Source organism: Mustela lutreola, chromosome 5 (assembly GCF_030435805.1).
Source record: "Mustela lutreola isolate mMusLut2 chromosome 5, mMusLut2.pri, whole genome shotgun sequence".
In the NCBI taxonomy this organism is placed as follows: domain Eukaryota; kingdom Metazoa; phylum Chordata; class Mammalia; order Carnivora; family Mustelidae; genus Mustela; species Mustela lutreola.
In genome coordinates this window covers 107465985-107483852 of record NC_081294.1, presented here as the reverse complement: position 1 = coordinate 107483852, position 17868 = coordinate 107465985, and the positions used below count along the sequence as shown (strand labels likewise).

Below are 17868 nucleotides of genomic sequence, written 5' to 3'. Positions count from 1 at the left end.
GGAAACAGAAAAACAACCACTTTCTGAAAGGTAGGACCGGCGGAGAAGTGAATCCAAAGCGACGGGAAGATAGACCCCGGGGGGAGGGGCCGGCTCCCGGCAAGCGGCGGAGCAACCGCGCACAAAATCAGGACTTTTAAAAGTCTGTTCCGCTGAGGGACATCGCTCCAGAGGCTAAACCGGGGCGAAGCCCACGCGGGGTCAGCGTGGCCTCAGGTCCCGCAGGGTCACAGAAGGATCGGGGGTGTCTGAGTGTCGCAGAGCTTGCGGGTATTGGAACGGGAAAGCCGGCTACAGAGACAGAGCCGACAGTAAGCTCGCAGCTCCGTGTTACCTTGAACCGGTCGCAGGCTCGGTGAGCTCGGAGCGCGGCCGGAGGTCAGGCAGACGGGAGTAACTGGGCGCTGTTCTCTGAGGGCGCACTGAGGAGTGGGGCCCTGGGCTCTCGGCTCCTCCGGGCCGGAGACCAGGAGGCCGCCATTTGTATTCCCGTCCTCTGGAACTCTACGGAAAGCGCTCAGGGAACAAAAGCTCCTGAAAGCAAACCCGAGCGGATTACTCACCCCGGCCCCGGGTAAGGGCGGTGTAATTCCGCCTGGGGCAAAGACACTTGAGAATCACTACAACAGGCCCCTCCCCCAGAAGATCCACAAGAAATCCAGCCGAGACCAAGTTCACCTACCAAGGAGTGCGGTTTCAATACCAAGGAGAGCAGCAGAATTCCAGAGGAGGAGAAAGCCAAGCACGGAACTCATGGCTTTTTTCCTGTGATTTTTCTTAGTCTTGCAGTTAATTTAATTTTTTCTTTTTCTTTTTTTTTTTTTTTTCTCGCCTTCGGGTAAAATTTTTTTTTAACTGTTACCTTTTTCTTTTTTAACGATTTTTTACTAGTTTATCTAATATATATATATATATTTTTTTACATTTTTCTTAGGTGTTTTCTTTCTTTAAAAATATTCTTTTCTTTTCTTTTTTTTTTTTTTTTTCTTTTTTCTTTCTTCCTTTTTGAACCTCTTTTTATCCCCTTTCTCCCCACTCACGATTTTGGATCTCTTCTAATTTGGTTAAAGCATATTTTCCTGGGGTTGTTGCCACCCTTTTAGTATTTTACTTGCCCCTTCATTTACTCTTATCTGGACAAAATGACAAGACGGAAAAATTCAACACAAAAAAAAGAACAAGAGGCAGTACCGAAGGCTAGGGACCTAATCAATACAGACATCGGTAATACGTCAGATCTAGAGTTCAGAATGACAATTCTCAAGGTTCTAGCCGGGCTCGAAAAAGGCATGGAAGATATGAGAGAAACCCTCTCGAGAGATATAAAAGCCCTTTCTGGAGAAATAAAAGAACTAAAATCTAACCAAGGTGAAATCAAAAAAGCTATTAATGAGGTGCAATCAAAAATGGAGGCTCTAACTGCTAGGATAAATGAGGCAGAAGAAAGAATTAGTGATATAGAAGACCAAATGACAGAGAATAAAGAAGCTGAGCAAAAGAGGGACAAACAGCTACTGGACCACGAGGGGAGAATTCGAGAGATAAGTGACACCATAAGACGAAACAACATTAGAATAATTGGGATTCCAGAAGAAGAAGAAAGTGAGAGGGGAGCAGAAGGTATACTGGAGAGAATTATTGGGGAGAATTTCCCCAATATGGCAAAGGGAACGAGCATCAAAATTCAGGAGGTTCAGAGAATGCCCCTCAAAATCAATAAGAATAGGCCCACACCCCGTCACCTAATAGTAAAATTTACAAGTCTCAATGACAAAGAGAAAATCCTGAAAGCAGCCCGGGAAAAGAAGTCTGTAACATACAATGGTAAAAATATTAGATTGGCAGCTGACTTATCCACAGAGACCTGGCAGGCCAGAAAGAGCTGGCATGATATTTTCAGAGCACTAAACGAGAAAAACATGCAGCCAAGAATACTATATCCAGCTAGGCTATCATTGAAAATAGAAGGAGAGATTAAAAGCTTCCAGGACAAACAACAACTGAAAAAATTTGCAAATACCAAACCAGCTCTACAGGAAATATTGAAAGGGGTCCTCTAAGCAAAGAGAGAGCCTACAAGTGGTAGATCAGAAAGGAACAGAGACCTATACAGTAACAGTCACCTTACAGGCAATACAATGGCACTAAATTCATATCTCTCAATAGTTACCCTGAATGTGAATGGGCTAAATGCCCCTGTCAAAAGACACAGGGTATCAGAATGGATAAAAAAACAAAACCCATCTATATGTTGCCTCCAAGAAACACATTTTAAGCCCGAAGACACCTCCAGATTTAAAGTGAGGGGGTGGAAAAGAATTTACCATGCTAATGGACATCAGAAGAAAGCAGGAGTGGCAATCCTTATATCAGATCAATTAGATTTTAAGCCAAAGACTATAATAAGAGATGAGGAAGGACACTATATCATACTCAAAGGGTCTGTCCAACAAGAAGATTTAACAATTTTAAATATCTATGCCCCCAATGTGGGAGCAGCCAACTATATAAACCAATTAATAACAAAATCAAAGAAACACATCAACAATAATACAATAATAGTAGGGGACTTTAACACTCCCCTCACTGAAATGGACAGGTCATCCAAGCAAAAGATCAGCAAGGAAATAAAGGCCTTAAACGACACACTGGACCAGATGGACATCACAGATATATTCAGAATATTTCATCCCAAAGCAACAGAATACACATTCTTCTCTAATGCACATGGAACATTCTCCAGAATAGATCACATCCTCGGTCCTAAATCAGGACTCAACCGGTATCAAAAGATTGGGATCATTCCCTGCATATTTTCAGACCACAATGCTCTAAAGCTAGAACTCAACCACAAAAGGAAGTTTGGAAAGAACCCAAATACATGGAGACTAAACAGTATCCTTCTAAAGAATGAATGGGTCAACCGGGAAATTAAAGAAGAATTGAAAAAAATCATGGAAACAAATGATAATGAAAATACAACGGTTCAAAATCTGTGGGACACAACAAAGGCAGTCCTGAGAGGAAAATATATAGCGGTACAAGCCTTTCTCAAGAAACAAGAAAGGTCTCAGGTACACAACCTAACCCTACACCTAAAGGAGCTGGAGAAAGAACAAGAAAGAAACCCTAAGCCCAGCAGGAGAAGAGAAATCATAAAGATCAGAGCAGAAATCAATGAAATAGAAACCAAAAAAACAATAGAACAAATCAACGAAACTAGGAGCTGGTTCTTTGAAAGAATTAATAAAATTGATAAACCCCTGGCCCGACTTACCAAAAAGAAAAGAGAAAGGACCCAAATAAATAAAATCATGAATGAAAGAGGAGAGATCACAACTAACACCAAAGAAATACAAACTATTATAAGAACATACTATGAGCAACTCTACGGCAATAAATTTGACAATCTGGAAGAAATGGATGCATTCCTAGAAACATATAAACTACCACAACTGAACCAGGAAGAAATAGAAAGCCTGAACAGACCCATAACCAGTAAGGAGATTGAAACAGTCATTAAAAATCTCCAAACAAACAAAAGCCCAGGGCCAGACGGCTTCCCGGGGGAATTCTACCAAACATTTAAAGAAGAACTAATTCCTATTCTCCTGAAACTGTTCCAAAAAATAGAAATGGAAGGAAAACTTCCAAACTCATTTTATGAGGCCAGCATCACCTTGATCCCAAAACCAGACAAGGATCCCACCAAAAAAGAGAGCTATAGACCGATATCCTTGATGAACACAGATGCGAAAATACTCAACAAAATACTAGCCAATAGGATTCAACAGTACATTAAAAAGATTATTCACCACGACCAAGTGGGATTTATTCCAGGGCTGCAAGGTTGGTTCAACATCCGCAAATCAGTCAATGTGATACAACACATCAATAAAAGAAAGAACAAGAACCATATGATACTCTCAATAGATGCTGAAAAAGCATTTGACAAAGTACAACATCCCTTCCTGATCAAAACTCTTCAAAGTGTAGGGATAGAGGGCACATACCTCAATATCATCAAAGCCATCTATGAAAAACCCACCGCAAATATCATTCTCAATGGAGAAAAACTGAAAGCTTTTCCGCTAAGGTCAGGAACACGGCAGGGATGTCCATTATCACCACTGCTATTCAACATCGTACTAGAGGTCCTAGCCTCAGCAATCAGACAACAAAAGGAAATTAAAGGCATCCAAATCGGCAAAGAAGAAGTCAAATTATCACTCTTCGCAGATGATATGATACTATATGTGGAAAACCCAAAAGACTCCACTCCAAAACTGCTAGAACTTATACAGGAATTCAGTAAAGTGTCAGGATATAAAATCAATGCACAGAAATCAGTTGCATTTCTCTACACCAACAGCAAGACAGAAGAAAGAGATATTAAGGAGTCAATCCCATTTACAATTGCATCCAAAACCATAAGATACCTAGGAATAAACCTAACCAAAGAGACACAGAATCTATACTCAGAAAACTATAAAGTACTCATGAAAGAAATTGAGGAAGACACAAAGAAATGGAAAAATGTTCCATGCTCCTGGATTGGAAGAATAAATATTGTGAAAATGTCTATGCTACCTAAAGCAATCTACACATTTAATGCAATTCCTATCAAAGTACCATCCATCTTTTTCAAAGAAATGGAACAAATAATGCTAAAATTTATATGGAACCAGAAAAGACCTCGAATAGCCAAAGGGATATTGAAAAAGAAAGCCAACGTTGGTGGCATCACAATTCCGGACTTCAAGCTCTATTACAAAGCTGTCATCATCAAGACAGCATGGTACTGGCACAAAAACAGACACATAGATCAATGGAACAGAATAGAGAGCCCAGAAATAGACCCTCAAATCTATGGTCAACTAATCTTCGACAAAGCAGGAAAGAATGTCCAATGGAAAAAAGACAGCCTTTTCAATAAATGGTGCTGGGAAAATTGGACAGCCACATGCAGAAAAATGAAATTGGACCATTTCCTTACACCACACACAAAAATAGACTCAAAATGGATGAAGGATCTCAATGTACGAAAGGAATCCATCAAAATCCTTGAGGAGAACACGGGCAGCAACCTCTTCGACCTCTGCCGCAGCAACATCTTCCTAGGAACAACGCCAAAGGCAAGGGAAGCAAGGGAAAAAATGAACTACTGGGATTTCATCAAGATCAAAAGCTTTTGCACAGCAAAGGAAACAGTTAACAAAATCAAAAGACAACTGACAGAATGGGAGAAGATATTTGCAAACGACATATCAGATAAAGGACTAGTGTCCAGAATCTATAAAGAACTTAGCAAACTCAACACCCAAAGAACAAATAATCCAATCAAGAAATGGGCAGAAGACATGAACAGACATTTCTGCAAAGAAGACATCCAGATGGCGAACAGACACATGAAAAAGTGCTCCATATCACTCGGCATCAGGGAAATACAAATCAAAACCACAATGAGATATCACCTCACACCAGTCAGAATGGCTAAAATCAACAAATCAGGAAATGACAGATGCTGGCGAGGATGCGGAGAAAGGGGAACCCTCCTACACTGTTGGTGGGAATGCAAGCTGGTGCAGCCACTCTGGAAAACAGCATGGAGGTTCCTCAAAATGTTGAAAATAGAACTGCCCTATGACCCAGCAATTGCACTATTGGGTATTTACCCTAAAGATACAAATGTAGTGATCCAAAGGGACACATGCACCCGAATGTTTATAGGAGCAATGTCCACAATAGCCAAACTATGGAAAGAACCTAGATGTCCATCAACAGATGAATGGATCAAGAAGATGTGGTATATATACACAATGGAATACTATGCAGCCATCAAAAGAAATGAAATCTTGCCATTTGCAACAACATGGATGGAACTAGAGCGTATCATGCTTAGCGAAATAAGTCAAGCAGAGAAAGACAACTATCATATGATCTCCCTGATATGAGGAAGTGGTGATGCAACATGGAGGCTTAAGTGGGTAGAAGAAGAATAAATGAAACAAGATGGGATTGGGAGGGAGACAAACCATAAGTGACTCTTAATCTCACGAAACAAACTGAGGGTTGCCGGGGGGAGGGGGTTTGGGAGAAGGGGGTGGGATTATGGACATTGGGGAGGGTATGTGATTTGGTGAGTGCTGTGAAGTGTGTAAACCTGGTGATTCACAGACCTGTACCCCTGGGGATAAAAATATATGTTTATAAAAAATAAAAAATTAAAAAAAAAAAAAAAAAAAAAAAGCACAGGTTCTCAGAATGGTGAGAGCCCATGGCGGTGGCGCCCCCCGCAGGCGGGCCGAAGGGCGCATGCAGATGGACAGAGCACCCAGGCTGTGGGTGCAGAGGGAGCTCCCACTGAGGGGTCAGCAGAAGCAAAAGTACTGCGAGGGGTGGGAAAGAGAACGGACAGGTGACAGTATTAACAAGGGGCTGAAAATAAAGCAATTCAAAGCCCAACTTTTCCCTACAGAAACAACTTCTACGATCTCATCAAGTGAAATCTTTCATTGTCCACAGACATATCATCCCTTTTCTCTCCTGCTGTGCTTCCCAGGTTCTAAGAAAGAAAAAAAGTGTTGAAATCTCTTTGATTATGTCAAATCTGGAGGCAAAGGCGCGACTAACTTCTTGGTTAAAATATATATAGATATAGACATATCTATCTATATATATATATATATATCTCAAATGAACAAAATCCACATCTTGAGCTTTAAAGTAGTGATAGTCTAACAAGAGAAGAATACAAAATATGGCTTTGGGATTGCTTGAGGCTATAACATTATTGCCCATTTCTGATTTTCTAGTCCTGTCATTTCCCTGTGATACACGAATCACTTTCAGCTTTTCTGTGTAATCACTTTTTTTCTGATATGTAGGGGATTTCTCCATGCACATTCTCTAAAGAGCTGGTTTTATGGGGATGATGTGATACACAGTGTGGCCTTTATTGTTGGACAGATTTTATATTGCACACTGCACACTAAATCAAGCCTCTCTCCAAGGAAAAAGGATGAGGTACAGGCACTAGGTGTTTGGTGCAGTTACTATGTTGGGGTGAGTGTGTGTGTTTGTGATTGTGTATGTTGTGGGGGAGGGAAGAACGGACTGAGGATGTTGGGCAGAAAGAATGAACTACAGGCTGCCTCATGTACATGTAATCAAAAGGACTACAGATAAACATAGACTGGGGGGGGGGGTGTCTGAACAGAATTAAAGTTGGAAAAAATAGAAAGCAGGCAAAAGATACAGTAGAACAGTCCCAAACACTGAAAGCATAAGCCATACCTTTCCAGGGAGAAAAAAGAAAAAGACGTGGACATTCCATGGTGCGCTGTACCAGGCGTAATATTCTCTACATCTCCAACTTTTCACAAGTCCTCCCCTAACTTCAGCTTTGGTAGAAACCCAAAGCCAGCTTTCCCCTTTTCCCCTCAGGACACACCTCACTTCTCTAGTAACTTCTAATACTCATTTTCTCATATATTACATGGCAAAGGCAAGGAGAGCCGTTAAAAGGGCTCCTCGGCACCACTTCCAGGCAAGCAAACCCTCCAACTCCCCACAGAGGCCCTTCCCGCCCAGCGCTCATCATCTCTGCCCCACAACTGCTCTCATCCATCATTTCTTCTCCCAGGAAGTGACATTCTCCACACCAAGGGCCTGAGAGATGTGTTGGATAACCTCCTGATGTAAAATACGGCCCACATGCAGGTAGTCACAAAGTCCTAAAGGAGGTCTATCCTCCACCCCAACTCTGGAATACTTTCCACTTCTCTTTTCTCAACTGTCACAGACCAGGTCCTTTGGGTCTTACGCTTCAACCAGAACAGGAAGAGCTTTGGTACCTCTCCGCATACCTAAATCCTCTTCCAGGCCATAACCACCTTCTAACTGCTGAAGCTTTGCTTGGACAGCGTTCCAGCAGAAGACAAGTGGAGAAAACTTGCTGTGGATGCTGTCTTTTCAGCCAATGAGCCCTAAGGACTCACAATTAACTGAGTCATTGTTTTTGACTATCCTAATGTCAATGAGTAAATCAGCCACAGTAGACAGACATGACTAAGACCACAACAACAACAAGAAAAATCAGGTTATTAGGACTATCCGGAGTCCCATACTCAACTACCAAACCACTTATGGAATAAGCATAGAACTTCCATGCTATTAAAATGCTCTGGCCTCTCCTCACCCAGACAAAAATAAGACTGCTAGCAGCTTCCCATGAACTGGTGCCAGTAATAAGTGATGGAACGATAGTAGAAATGTGCCAGTGTTTTAGAAATGTAGTATTGGCCAACTTCAAGAAAAATTGTAAAACAAGCTTTCTGGAACCCGTCAGAACTTTGAAATGAGAATATAATTTCCAAAAAGATTGTTCCTTGGGCCCCATCAAAGGGAGAGAACATGCAACTCAGCATCCCAGAAAACGACCCAGAGATCCTCTGAAGGCCAGCTAGAGCAAGTAGCTTCAGCTCGGAGGTGTAAAAATCAGCGGCAAGAATGTGATTTGCATGGCACATGAAGCCAGCATGCCCAGGACAGTACTGAGAAGACATCTCAGGAAAAGAGCAGAAACCAGGAGAAGGGTTCTGAGCAGAAGGGTTTCTCTGAGCAGAGACCAGGAGAAGGGTTGGCAGGATACTCAGAAAAGACCTGTTCTCAGGCTAAAATATTCATCAGTTAACCAACAGCTCAGACTTTTAAAAAGAGTTTTTAAAAAAAGTAAAACCATAATTACTGAGCATTTTCTATTTAAAAAGCAGTGGCACCAAATTAACGCCATCAGACTGTCCTCGAAAGGTGAAATTTTTAGTCAACTGATTGGTTGTGTAACTAGCCCAATGCCAAGCGACACTGGCTGACAAAGTCTTTCTGTGAGTCATTTTCATCAACTTTCTGGCTCTGCACATGTATGAACAGTCAAAATGACTTTTACAGAACCACGTTCACACCAAACACTCAAAGTTAAAGGAAAAAGTTGTCATCTTCCCTGATTTACAAAACAACAAGATTGAAGAAGCATCTCAGTGCAAAAAGTCAAATATAAGAACTCAAGTATAAAGCAGTCTGATTTAAAAGAAGTCATCAAAGAACCCAGTTCTGGGCCTCAAATCAAAGGAAAAGCAAATCCAATGAATGAAAATTTTTTAAAAAATCAATTCTTAACTAAATCTTCATATCCACAAGAGAAGAGAATTTTGACCATTTGGTCACCTAAACCACTAAAGCAGTTTCTAAAGTCTGTCTTCTGACAAGACCACAAGTGCCCTAATTGATCATATGTCAATCAACCCCAAATACTGACCCTTACCCACATACATGACAAAGCTCTCATGGTATAGGAAAAAAAGAAAACCTTAAAATTGAACCATTTTTGGAGTAATACATACTCTTTACTTTGTCTGTCCCAGTATTTGCTTGGCAACTACAAAAGTAACGTATTTAGGTTACTAATAGTATCTCACCTTTCTGGAATGAAAAAGGGCAGGGGGTTGGGGAGCAAAGACACATGTTTTAAGTTACATACTTCATTTTAATTCCCAGGTAAGAATTACACAGAGATTGTGTCTAGAAAGAACCCAAGAGTTCTACCTTGCCAACTTGATACTTCCTTCACCTCTGAAGACCTGACCTTCTTTCTATAGCAAGTCATTGTCATTACAGTAAAGTCTGGAGCAAAGCCGTCAGACAGAAACAATGACAGAAAAGACAGCTGAACCGTGTGCCAGGATCATGGTGTGGACAAGCTACCCCAGGGGCGCCCTCAGAGAGCAGCATTTGGTCGCCAATCCTGTGCCTCTCAAAGAAATATTTTGAAGGGGAGGAAAGAAAAAGAACTGAAATATTTTGCAGATAATATCTTCTACTCTCAACCCTGACTTTATATTAGCCTCTTTGCATCTTTGAATAGAAAAGGAGACGACTGAAGAGAAAAAGACGAGAATGAAGACAGGTACAACCCAAAACACTGGTTAAAAGGCTCTGGAGTCAGACTGATCTGGGTGTGAAGGCCAGCTCTGCAGCTTAACAACTTCATGATAGATGTTGGCCAGTCTGCTTAATAATCACGAGCCTCTGTTTTCTCATCTGTAAAGTGGGTAGCTGTGAGGAATAAACAACATATGGAAAGTACTCAGCATGCTGCCTGACACAGAGGCGGTAGGTGGTCAATATAAAGTAGTAGAAGAGAAAAAGAGAGGTGGGGAAGGCAGGAGAGAAAAAAAATCTCAAGGATTCGAGAAGAATCTAAACTCGGAACAAATGCCCTATCCTCTTTAAAGTCTGAAAATAGTTTTTGGTCACCAACTACATAATTAGCACTGTGCTTTGTTCAGAAATGAAGCCTCCTCCTCTTCACTCTCAAGGTGCATGCAATCCAGCTCAGGAAACATAAATCACACGTAGGAAATATGTAAAAAAAAAAAAAAAAAAAAAAAAAAGAATTAAAAAAAAAAAAGCCCGTAAGTTGTGCTAAACCGTTAAATATTCTACATGTGGTAAAGCAAGAATTGCAGCAATCTGGAGAAGGGGCCTGTGAGGGCTACTTGTGGGGGACAGTTTCAGGGACCGGGGCGGTAGAGGCATGGCAGGGTACTTAGGAGAAGCAGGGGGCATGTCAGGGGAAGGAAAAGCAGATAGGCCCCAGCTGGAGTCTTGCCCCGGAAGCAGCGGGGATAGAAGCAGGGACTTACAGAGTGTCCAGAGACTAGATGAAGGAGGAGACAGACAGACAGGAAAGCAGTGAGCCTGGGAGCTATGAGAAGCAAAAATGGGCTGGACTTCAGAAATGAATATGAAAAATGAGAGAGGGAGCTGCCTGACTCTCAGATGTCTTGTTCTTGCTTGCGGCCAAGTAAGTTCTTTCTACCTTCCTGGTATTTCTTGGGAGGAAATAAAATCATACTCTCCTATCTCCCCAGATCGAGTCAGCATCACCGCTCTTGATAACCAGGCTGCCCGGGGCAGGGTTTACAAACGTGGGCTTGGCTGGGTCTGTATCCCAGCTCTGCCACTTACCAGCTGTGTGACCTCAGACAAGCAAACCAACCTTCCCAGCTTCATTTTCCTTCTCTGTAAAAGGGGGTAATTATAAGACCAACCCCAGATTATTGAGAGGATAAGCAAATCAATACATGCCTTCATTGAGAAGCGCTTAGAAGGGCTCCTGTCATACAGGAACAATCCACAAAAGTGACCCATTATTATTATTATTTTTTTAATTTTTAAATAAACATATAATGTGTTTTTATCCCCAGGGGTACAGGTCTGTGACTCATCAGGTTTACACATTTCATAGCACTCATCATAGCACATACCCTCCCCAATGTTCATATCCCTGCCCCCCTCTCCCCTCCTCACCCCCCCCAGCAACCCTCAGTCTTGTTTTTTGAGATTGAGTCTTTTATGGTTTGTCTCCCTCCTGATCCCACCTTCTTTCATTTTTTTCTTTTCCTACCCCCCAAACCTCCCATGTCGCATCTGCACTTCCTCATATCAGGGAGCTCATATGATAGTTGTCTTACTCCAACTGACTCACTTCGCTAAGCATAATACCCTCTAGTTCCATCCACGTCGTCGCAAATGGCAAAATTTCATTTCTTTCAATGGCTGCATAGTATTCCATTGTATATATACACCACCTCTTCTTGATCCATTCATTTGTTGATGGACATCTAGGTTCTTTCCATAGTTTGTATTATTATTATTTTTATATATTTATTACTTTTCATCTTTGGCTAGAATATAGCCATAGAAAGCTCAAAGTATCATTTCACACATCACTGAAAAGGAGATACCAACGGGAAACCCATCTTAGAATTGCCAGTTCTTCCAGAACTAGCCAACAGTGAAAACCTCAGTGGGAGAGACCCAGCCAACCCAGCGTCACACAGAGGACGTGAGTCCCTACCTGGCTTGGTGAATGGCCTCCATCCACTCTTTACCATCCTGCTCCTCCTCACAGCGCAGCTCCAGAGGTTTCTGACCCTCATGGCCAAAAAGAACGGTAAAGTAATACTAGAGAGAAAAACAAACAAACAAACTTTAGATTTACTTTTCAAGCATGACCACATAATACAGTATTTCCCTACAAAGGGTATATGTTTAAAAAATTCATCCACACTGTATCAATCATGTTTCAAAATGTAGTGTCACCCCAGTCCACTTAGCAATGACTCTGCACCTGGAAGATACAATAGGTTGCATCTTAACACCCTTCTGTAAGAGTCAGCCCACAACACCTCACTAGATACAGAAAAGATATTGGATAAGACTCTATGCAGATGCATGATTAAAATTCCTTACTGAAATTTCTAACTGTAATAAAGGATATCCACAAAAAAAAATTTACTGTAAATATTCTACCTATTGGCGTATTCTACCTATTGGCGTATTCTGGGATGCATGGGTGGCACAGTCGGTGAAGCCTCTGCCTTTGGCTCAGGTCATGATCCCAGGGTCCTGAGATGAAGTCCCGAGTCCGGCTCCTTGCTCCAAGTCCACTGCTTCCTCTGCCCACCCCCCTTACCCCGCCCCCCACCACCGGGCTTATGAGGGTTCTCTCTGCCTCCCTCGCTCACTCTTGCTCTCATTCTCTCTCAAATAAATAAATAAAATATGTTGTTGGAAAAACCAAGCAACACTTCTAAAATCAAAAATTAGAAAACAATGGCAGTCATTGACACTTCTATTTACTAATTCTGCCTGGAGGGCAATATAGAAAAATAAAGGGGAAAAGGCACAAGAAATGGAAAGCAAGGAAAAAACACCATTTTCACAGCTGATATAATTGTCTGTATCAAGAGTTCACTGAAAAGCTATTAAAATAAGAACATTGAACCAAATAGTTAAATACAAAAATCAATACACAAAAATTTATTGCACTTTGGCATAATAATATCAACAAACAAAACTTCATTTTGTTGGTTTTTTTTAAATTTTTTAAAAGATTTTTATTAATTTATTTGACAGAGAGAGACAAAGTGAGAGAGGGGAACACAAGCAGGGGGAGAGGGAGAGGGAGAAGCAGGCTTCCCACCAAGCAGGGAGCCTGATGCGGGACTCAACCCCAGGACCCTGGGATCATGACTTGAGCCGAAGGCAGACACCCAAGACTAAGCCACTCGGGCATCCCACAAAGCTTCATTTTGAAAACAGCCTTTGCAATAACAAATACAAGTAACTGAAGACCAAGAATAAGGAAATGTGTTTATCATCTCTGAGAAGTAAATTAATCTATAATTTCAATGTACTTCACTAGAAATAGCAGTAGTTTTTACTTTTGGTAGAATGTGACAAACTGAATCTGAAATCTGCACCAGGGAAGAAGTTTTCACTTTACACCAGCCTATTTGAGGCCGGACACATTAATACCAAACTGAGACTGTCTGGAAAGGAAACGTGACTGGACAGCTGTGTATTGCACAAGAATGATCAGAAAATACACTGGACCTGCCCAGGATGTCTTCCTGGAGCATAAAGAGGACTGGCTACAGAGCTGCTCTAAGGAGAGCCAGAGCCGAACACGGAGTTCCTTCTGTGGTCCCCCCTTCCCACCCACGCCCGCTCAAGGTCTTGTTTCTTCAGGGTGACCGTTATGTACTCATTTTCTTCAAATGAATTAAAAACCTTCAGAACAATAATCCTAGAGATAAGAATTTCCAGCACAAGGGAAAAGAGCGAGAGAGACAAAGCAAGAAACAGTCTCTTACTGACAGTGAACAAGCCAATGGTTCCAAGAGCAGGAGGCCAGTGGGAGGAGGCGGGACACGGGATGGGGGTGAAGGAGGGCACTTGCTGTGATGAGCGCAGGATGATGTACGGAAGTGCTGAGTCACTATAGTGCACACCCCAAACTAAGAGAACACTGTATGTTAACCAACTGGAATAAAAATAAGAACTTGAGGAAAAGAAAGAATTTTCAGCACATTTTTACCAAAAAGAAGAAAACTGGCTAAGAGACTTCTCCTCAGGTTACCTGTACGTCAATCATCAATCCTCGGAGGACTCTGAGTCGTGCCCGTGCGATAATCTACCACACTTCCCACGGACGGTCCCAAGCCTCGTAAATAGCAAGCTGTCTTTAGTTCTTAAACCCCTTGTCCAGCCAGAGGACTAAATGTTAGGAACCAGGGGGAAATAACCTTATGGAAAGGCCACGGAGAGTGAGAAGAATTGAGTTTAGCACTGTATGCAATAAAGCTCCATTTAAATTTGAGAGGAGAGAAGTCGAACCTCAATGACATAACAAGTCAGTGTCTTAAAGGTCAGGCCTCTGAGTAATGGCATTTCAGTAACTGCTGGCTCCTGTCCAGGCTCAGCTGTCCAGTCCAGGGAGAGGAAATGCTTAATGACCCGGCCCAACCCATTGAAAGGCTGCAACCTGCACCTCGACAGCAACGGCTACTGTGAAACCCAATTAGAAGCCACCTCTCAAAGACAGCAAGGCAATTATATTAGCAGAGGACGCCCAAAGGTTAGACCATGTCTCAGGCATAACGATGATGGTTTTGAGAGGTACATGTCACATTCCCAAGAGTTCACTTAACAAACTCAGCTCAGTTACGAAAAATTAGACAGTGCCTCTGCACACACCTGCAGATTATTTATTTTTAACCACTCATCAAAGTTTTCTTTGTGTGGAATATTCTGGCCTCACTCTGATATGAACTTAGTATACCATGGATCTAAGCATCAAGCCTGGCGCTTTAAAGGTCCCCTTGGGCATCAGAAGTAGCAGCAGACACCCTTGTCAGTACCCTGTGACCTCAGAGGTGTCCCGCTTCAAGGAACCTGGAGGAGAGGTCCCAAAGTACTGGGTCATTGTGAAATACAAGGAAGAATTAAAACAGGGATGACCTTGTTGATGACTTTAAATTTAGCATTTACAAGGACAAGTGAGTCTCTCTTCCTTTTCTTCCTAGATATTCTCACCTGTTTCCCAAATCCATTTCTCCAGGCAGATTCTCTCGCAGGCGCCAGCCCCACATTTCTCCTGTTAGACAGCATTTCAGTCAGACCCCAAACTGAATCATTACCTTCCCTCTCTTCCTCCCACCCCACAAACCTCCTACTCCTCCCCTCTGCCTTCACAGTGACTCCTTCTCCTCTTGTCTTTTCTCTGTCAAGTGAATCTTTATCCAATGGTTGCCTCAACTAGGAACCCTAAAGTCATCTTCAACGCCTCCCTGTCATCACCCACACATCTGGTTTCACCAAGGCTCACACGCAGGACTCTCTTCTGGCTTTTATTATCCCTCATCTAGACTACTGCAGCCGTTCTACCATCAGGTGACAAATGCGACAGTTTGAAATTCCTTTGAAATTCCTTTATCTTAACAGCTGACCTCACTCCTTCCTTGTACCCTGGCCACCATGATGGCCCAAAGTGGGAGTTTAAACGGTTTCTTTCTAAAGGAGGACAGGATGACCTAGAGAAGTCCCAGTGAGTTGGGAACACAAGGAGAATGGCGGAGAGAAGTGGTTGAGGTAAAAAGAGAAATCAGGAGATGGAGACACATCTGGTACAGCTTTTCCCCAATCGGGGCTAAAATCCTAGAAGAGGGTGAGGAGTTTAAAAGGTTGATTAACAAAAACCAAAAGCCAAGGAGTTTCTGTATCACGTTCCTGTTAGGGATCTAGAGGATATGCCACCTCACAGAACGTCTTCATGCCCCACCCCCGACTCTCATGACAACACGGAGTGATGACTGCATGGGTGGTGACCATATCACGTAACTCGGCAAAACTGGTGTCACAGCAGTTGTGTGTTAGATAGATAGACAGATATAGATAGGTAGGTAGATAGAGATAGATAGATAGATAGATGGATGGATGATAGATAGATAGATAGATAGACAGGCCGGCCAAGTTTTGAGGTTAGCTATACAAAGCCTGACGAGCTTCTAAGCAGACTGGACATTCCCAAGTACTACCGTGGAGGACCATGGAGAGAAGGGCACTATCAAAACTTATCGTGGGATAAAGTAAGGGGTATAAAGGTCAAGCAAGAGCCACAGTGGGACCACGTAGGCAATACAGACAGCCAGGCCCTGACTGATCTGGGAGAAAATAAACTGCAAGTTAGAGCAGCCACGTAGTTCAGCAACGGTTGCCAACAGAGGGCTCAGGCAGAGCCAGACCACCACCAGACCACAGTCACCAGATTGCCTCAATCTTTGACACAAACACACATACACACACCCTCAAGGCCATGTGAGACTCCATCTCAGTGGGGTGCAGAGGGAAAAACAAATTACCGAAAGAGACTTTCCACATTCATGGAGCAATATCGGAGTTTCCTCCTCTCAACTAAATGTAGCTTCTTTTTTCTCCACTTACTAAGTACTAAGTGGAGAGGTGGTCTTAAGGAGAAAGTCAGGTCAAATTTAGAAAAATACTTTCTATACTTGTAACCCCAATTCCAGTTTTATCCAACTCCCTCCATCTAAAACATGGTGGCCAGAGTCTTTCTAAAATATCAGTCAAGGGGTGCCTGGGTGGCTCAGTGGGTTAAATCCTCTGCCTTCAGGTCAGGTCATGATCCCAGGGTCCTGGGATCGAGCCACGCATCGGGCTCTTTGCTCAGCGGGGAGCCTGCTTCTCTCTCTCTCTCTCTCTGCCTGCCTCTCTGCCTACTTGCGATCTCTGTCAAATAAATAAATAAAATAGTTAAAAATAAATAAATAAAATAAAATATCAGTCAAGCTTGGGCACCTGAGTGGCTCAGTTGTTAAGCGTCTGCCTTCGACTCAGGTCACAATCCCAGGGTCCTGTGATCAAGCCCCGCATTGGGCTCTCTGCTCCAAGGGAGGCCTGCTTCTCCCTCTCCTACTCCCCCTGCTTGTGTTCCCTCTCTCGCTAACTCTCTTCTGTGTCAAATAAATAAATAAAATCTTAAAAAAAAAAAATCAGTCAAGCTTCCCATGTCTGCTTACAAACCCTTACTAGTGTTCTCAAACACTAGCAAATCACGAGCAAATCTTACACAGGCTGAAAATGCCCTTCACTAATCGGTTCCATTCTCCATCTTTAACCTCACTTCCATCTGTTTCCTTCATGGCAGGCCACACTCCAGCCACACCAAGGTATCACTCCCACCAGAAGACAAGCTCTTTCCTCAGCCTCATGCTACTGGCAGAACCATGACTCCCCAAGCGGTAACCCAAGAACTTGGGCAAAACACATAACTCTCCTGAGCTTCCTCCTGGGCAAAACGAGGACAATGAGGCAGACCTGACAGCATCAAATTAGCAGATACGCAGTGTCTGCACAGTAGGCGCCTCAGAAGTGTTCATTCCCTTCTCTACCGGTATAGCTTTGTCTTGACACACCTTGTTTCGTCCCCAGCCTCTTCTCCACCTACAAGTTCTTACCAAACTTTCATGACTCATGTCACCGAAATCGGCCCTCTAAGAATCCTTCCCTGGTATTTTCTGGCAAAATGGAGTCACTCTGTCCTCTGGGTTTCAGTCAACTGGGGTGCCCTCTTCTCACATCACCTCAAAGTTGTCCATGTGTATGTGTGTCTCTCTCCTGCCTGCCTGGTCCTTTGGTACCCTTCATCCTGGCACTGTGCAAGGCACACACGAAGCCCCCAGTATCATCTGATAAAATAATCATGAGTAAAGAAACATGAGGTATAATTAAACTAACAAATTTGCTTCTGACAGCCACAGGTGATGATAAATTTCATGACTTATAATTATATCCAACTGGCCATCCAGAGAAGGGATTTAAAAAGACTGCTTCAATGACCAATAGATCTTTTTATCCTAAGTATGTTAAGTCAGAACCCCATAATGATCTCACAAATACTCAGAAGAGCAGAAAGAACAGATGTCATGGGTTGGCAGATGC

At 42.6% G+C, this 17868-nt stretch overlaps 1 protein-coding gene across 2 annotated transcripts in view; it reads right to left on the bottom strand.

Moving 5' to 3' along the window:
• The window catches only part of RASGRF2 (Ras protein specific guanine nucleotide releasing factor 2), a 260071-nt gene that overhangs the window by 172679 nt on the left and 69524 nt on the right, over positions 1–17868 (bottom strand). For both annotated transcript variants that reach the window (XM_059175372.1, XM_059175374.1), the window contains exon 2: positions 11921–12027. In XM_059175372.1, coding sequence (XP_059031355.1) covers positions 11921–12027 — 107 coding nt within the window. The remainder of the gene's footprint in view (positions 1–11920; positions 12028–17868) is intronic.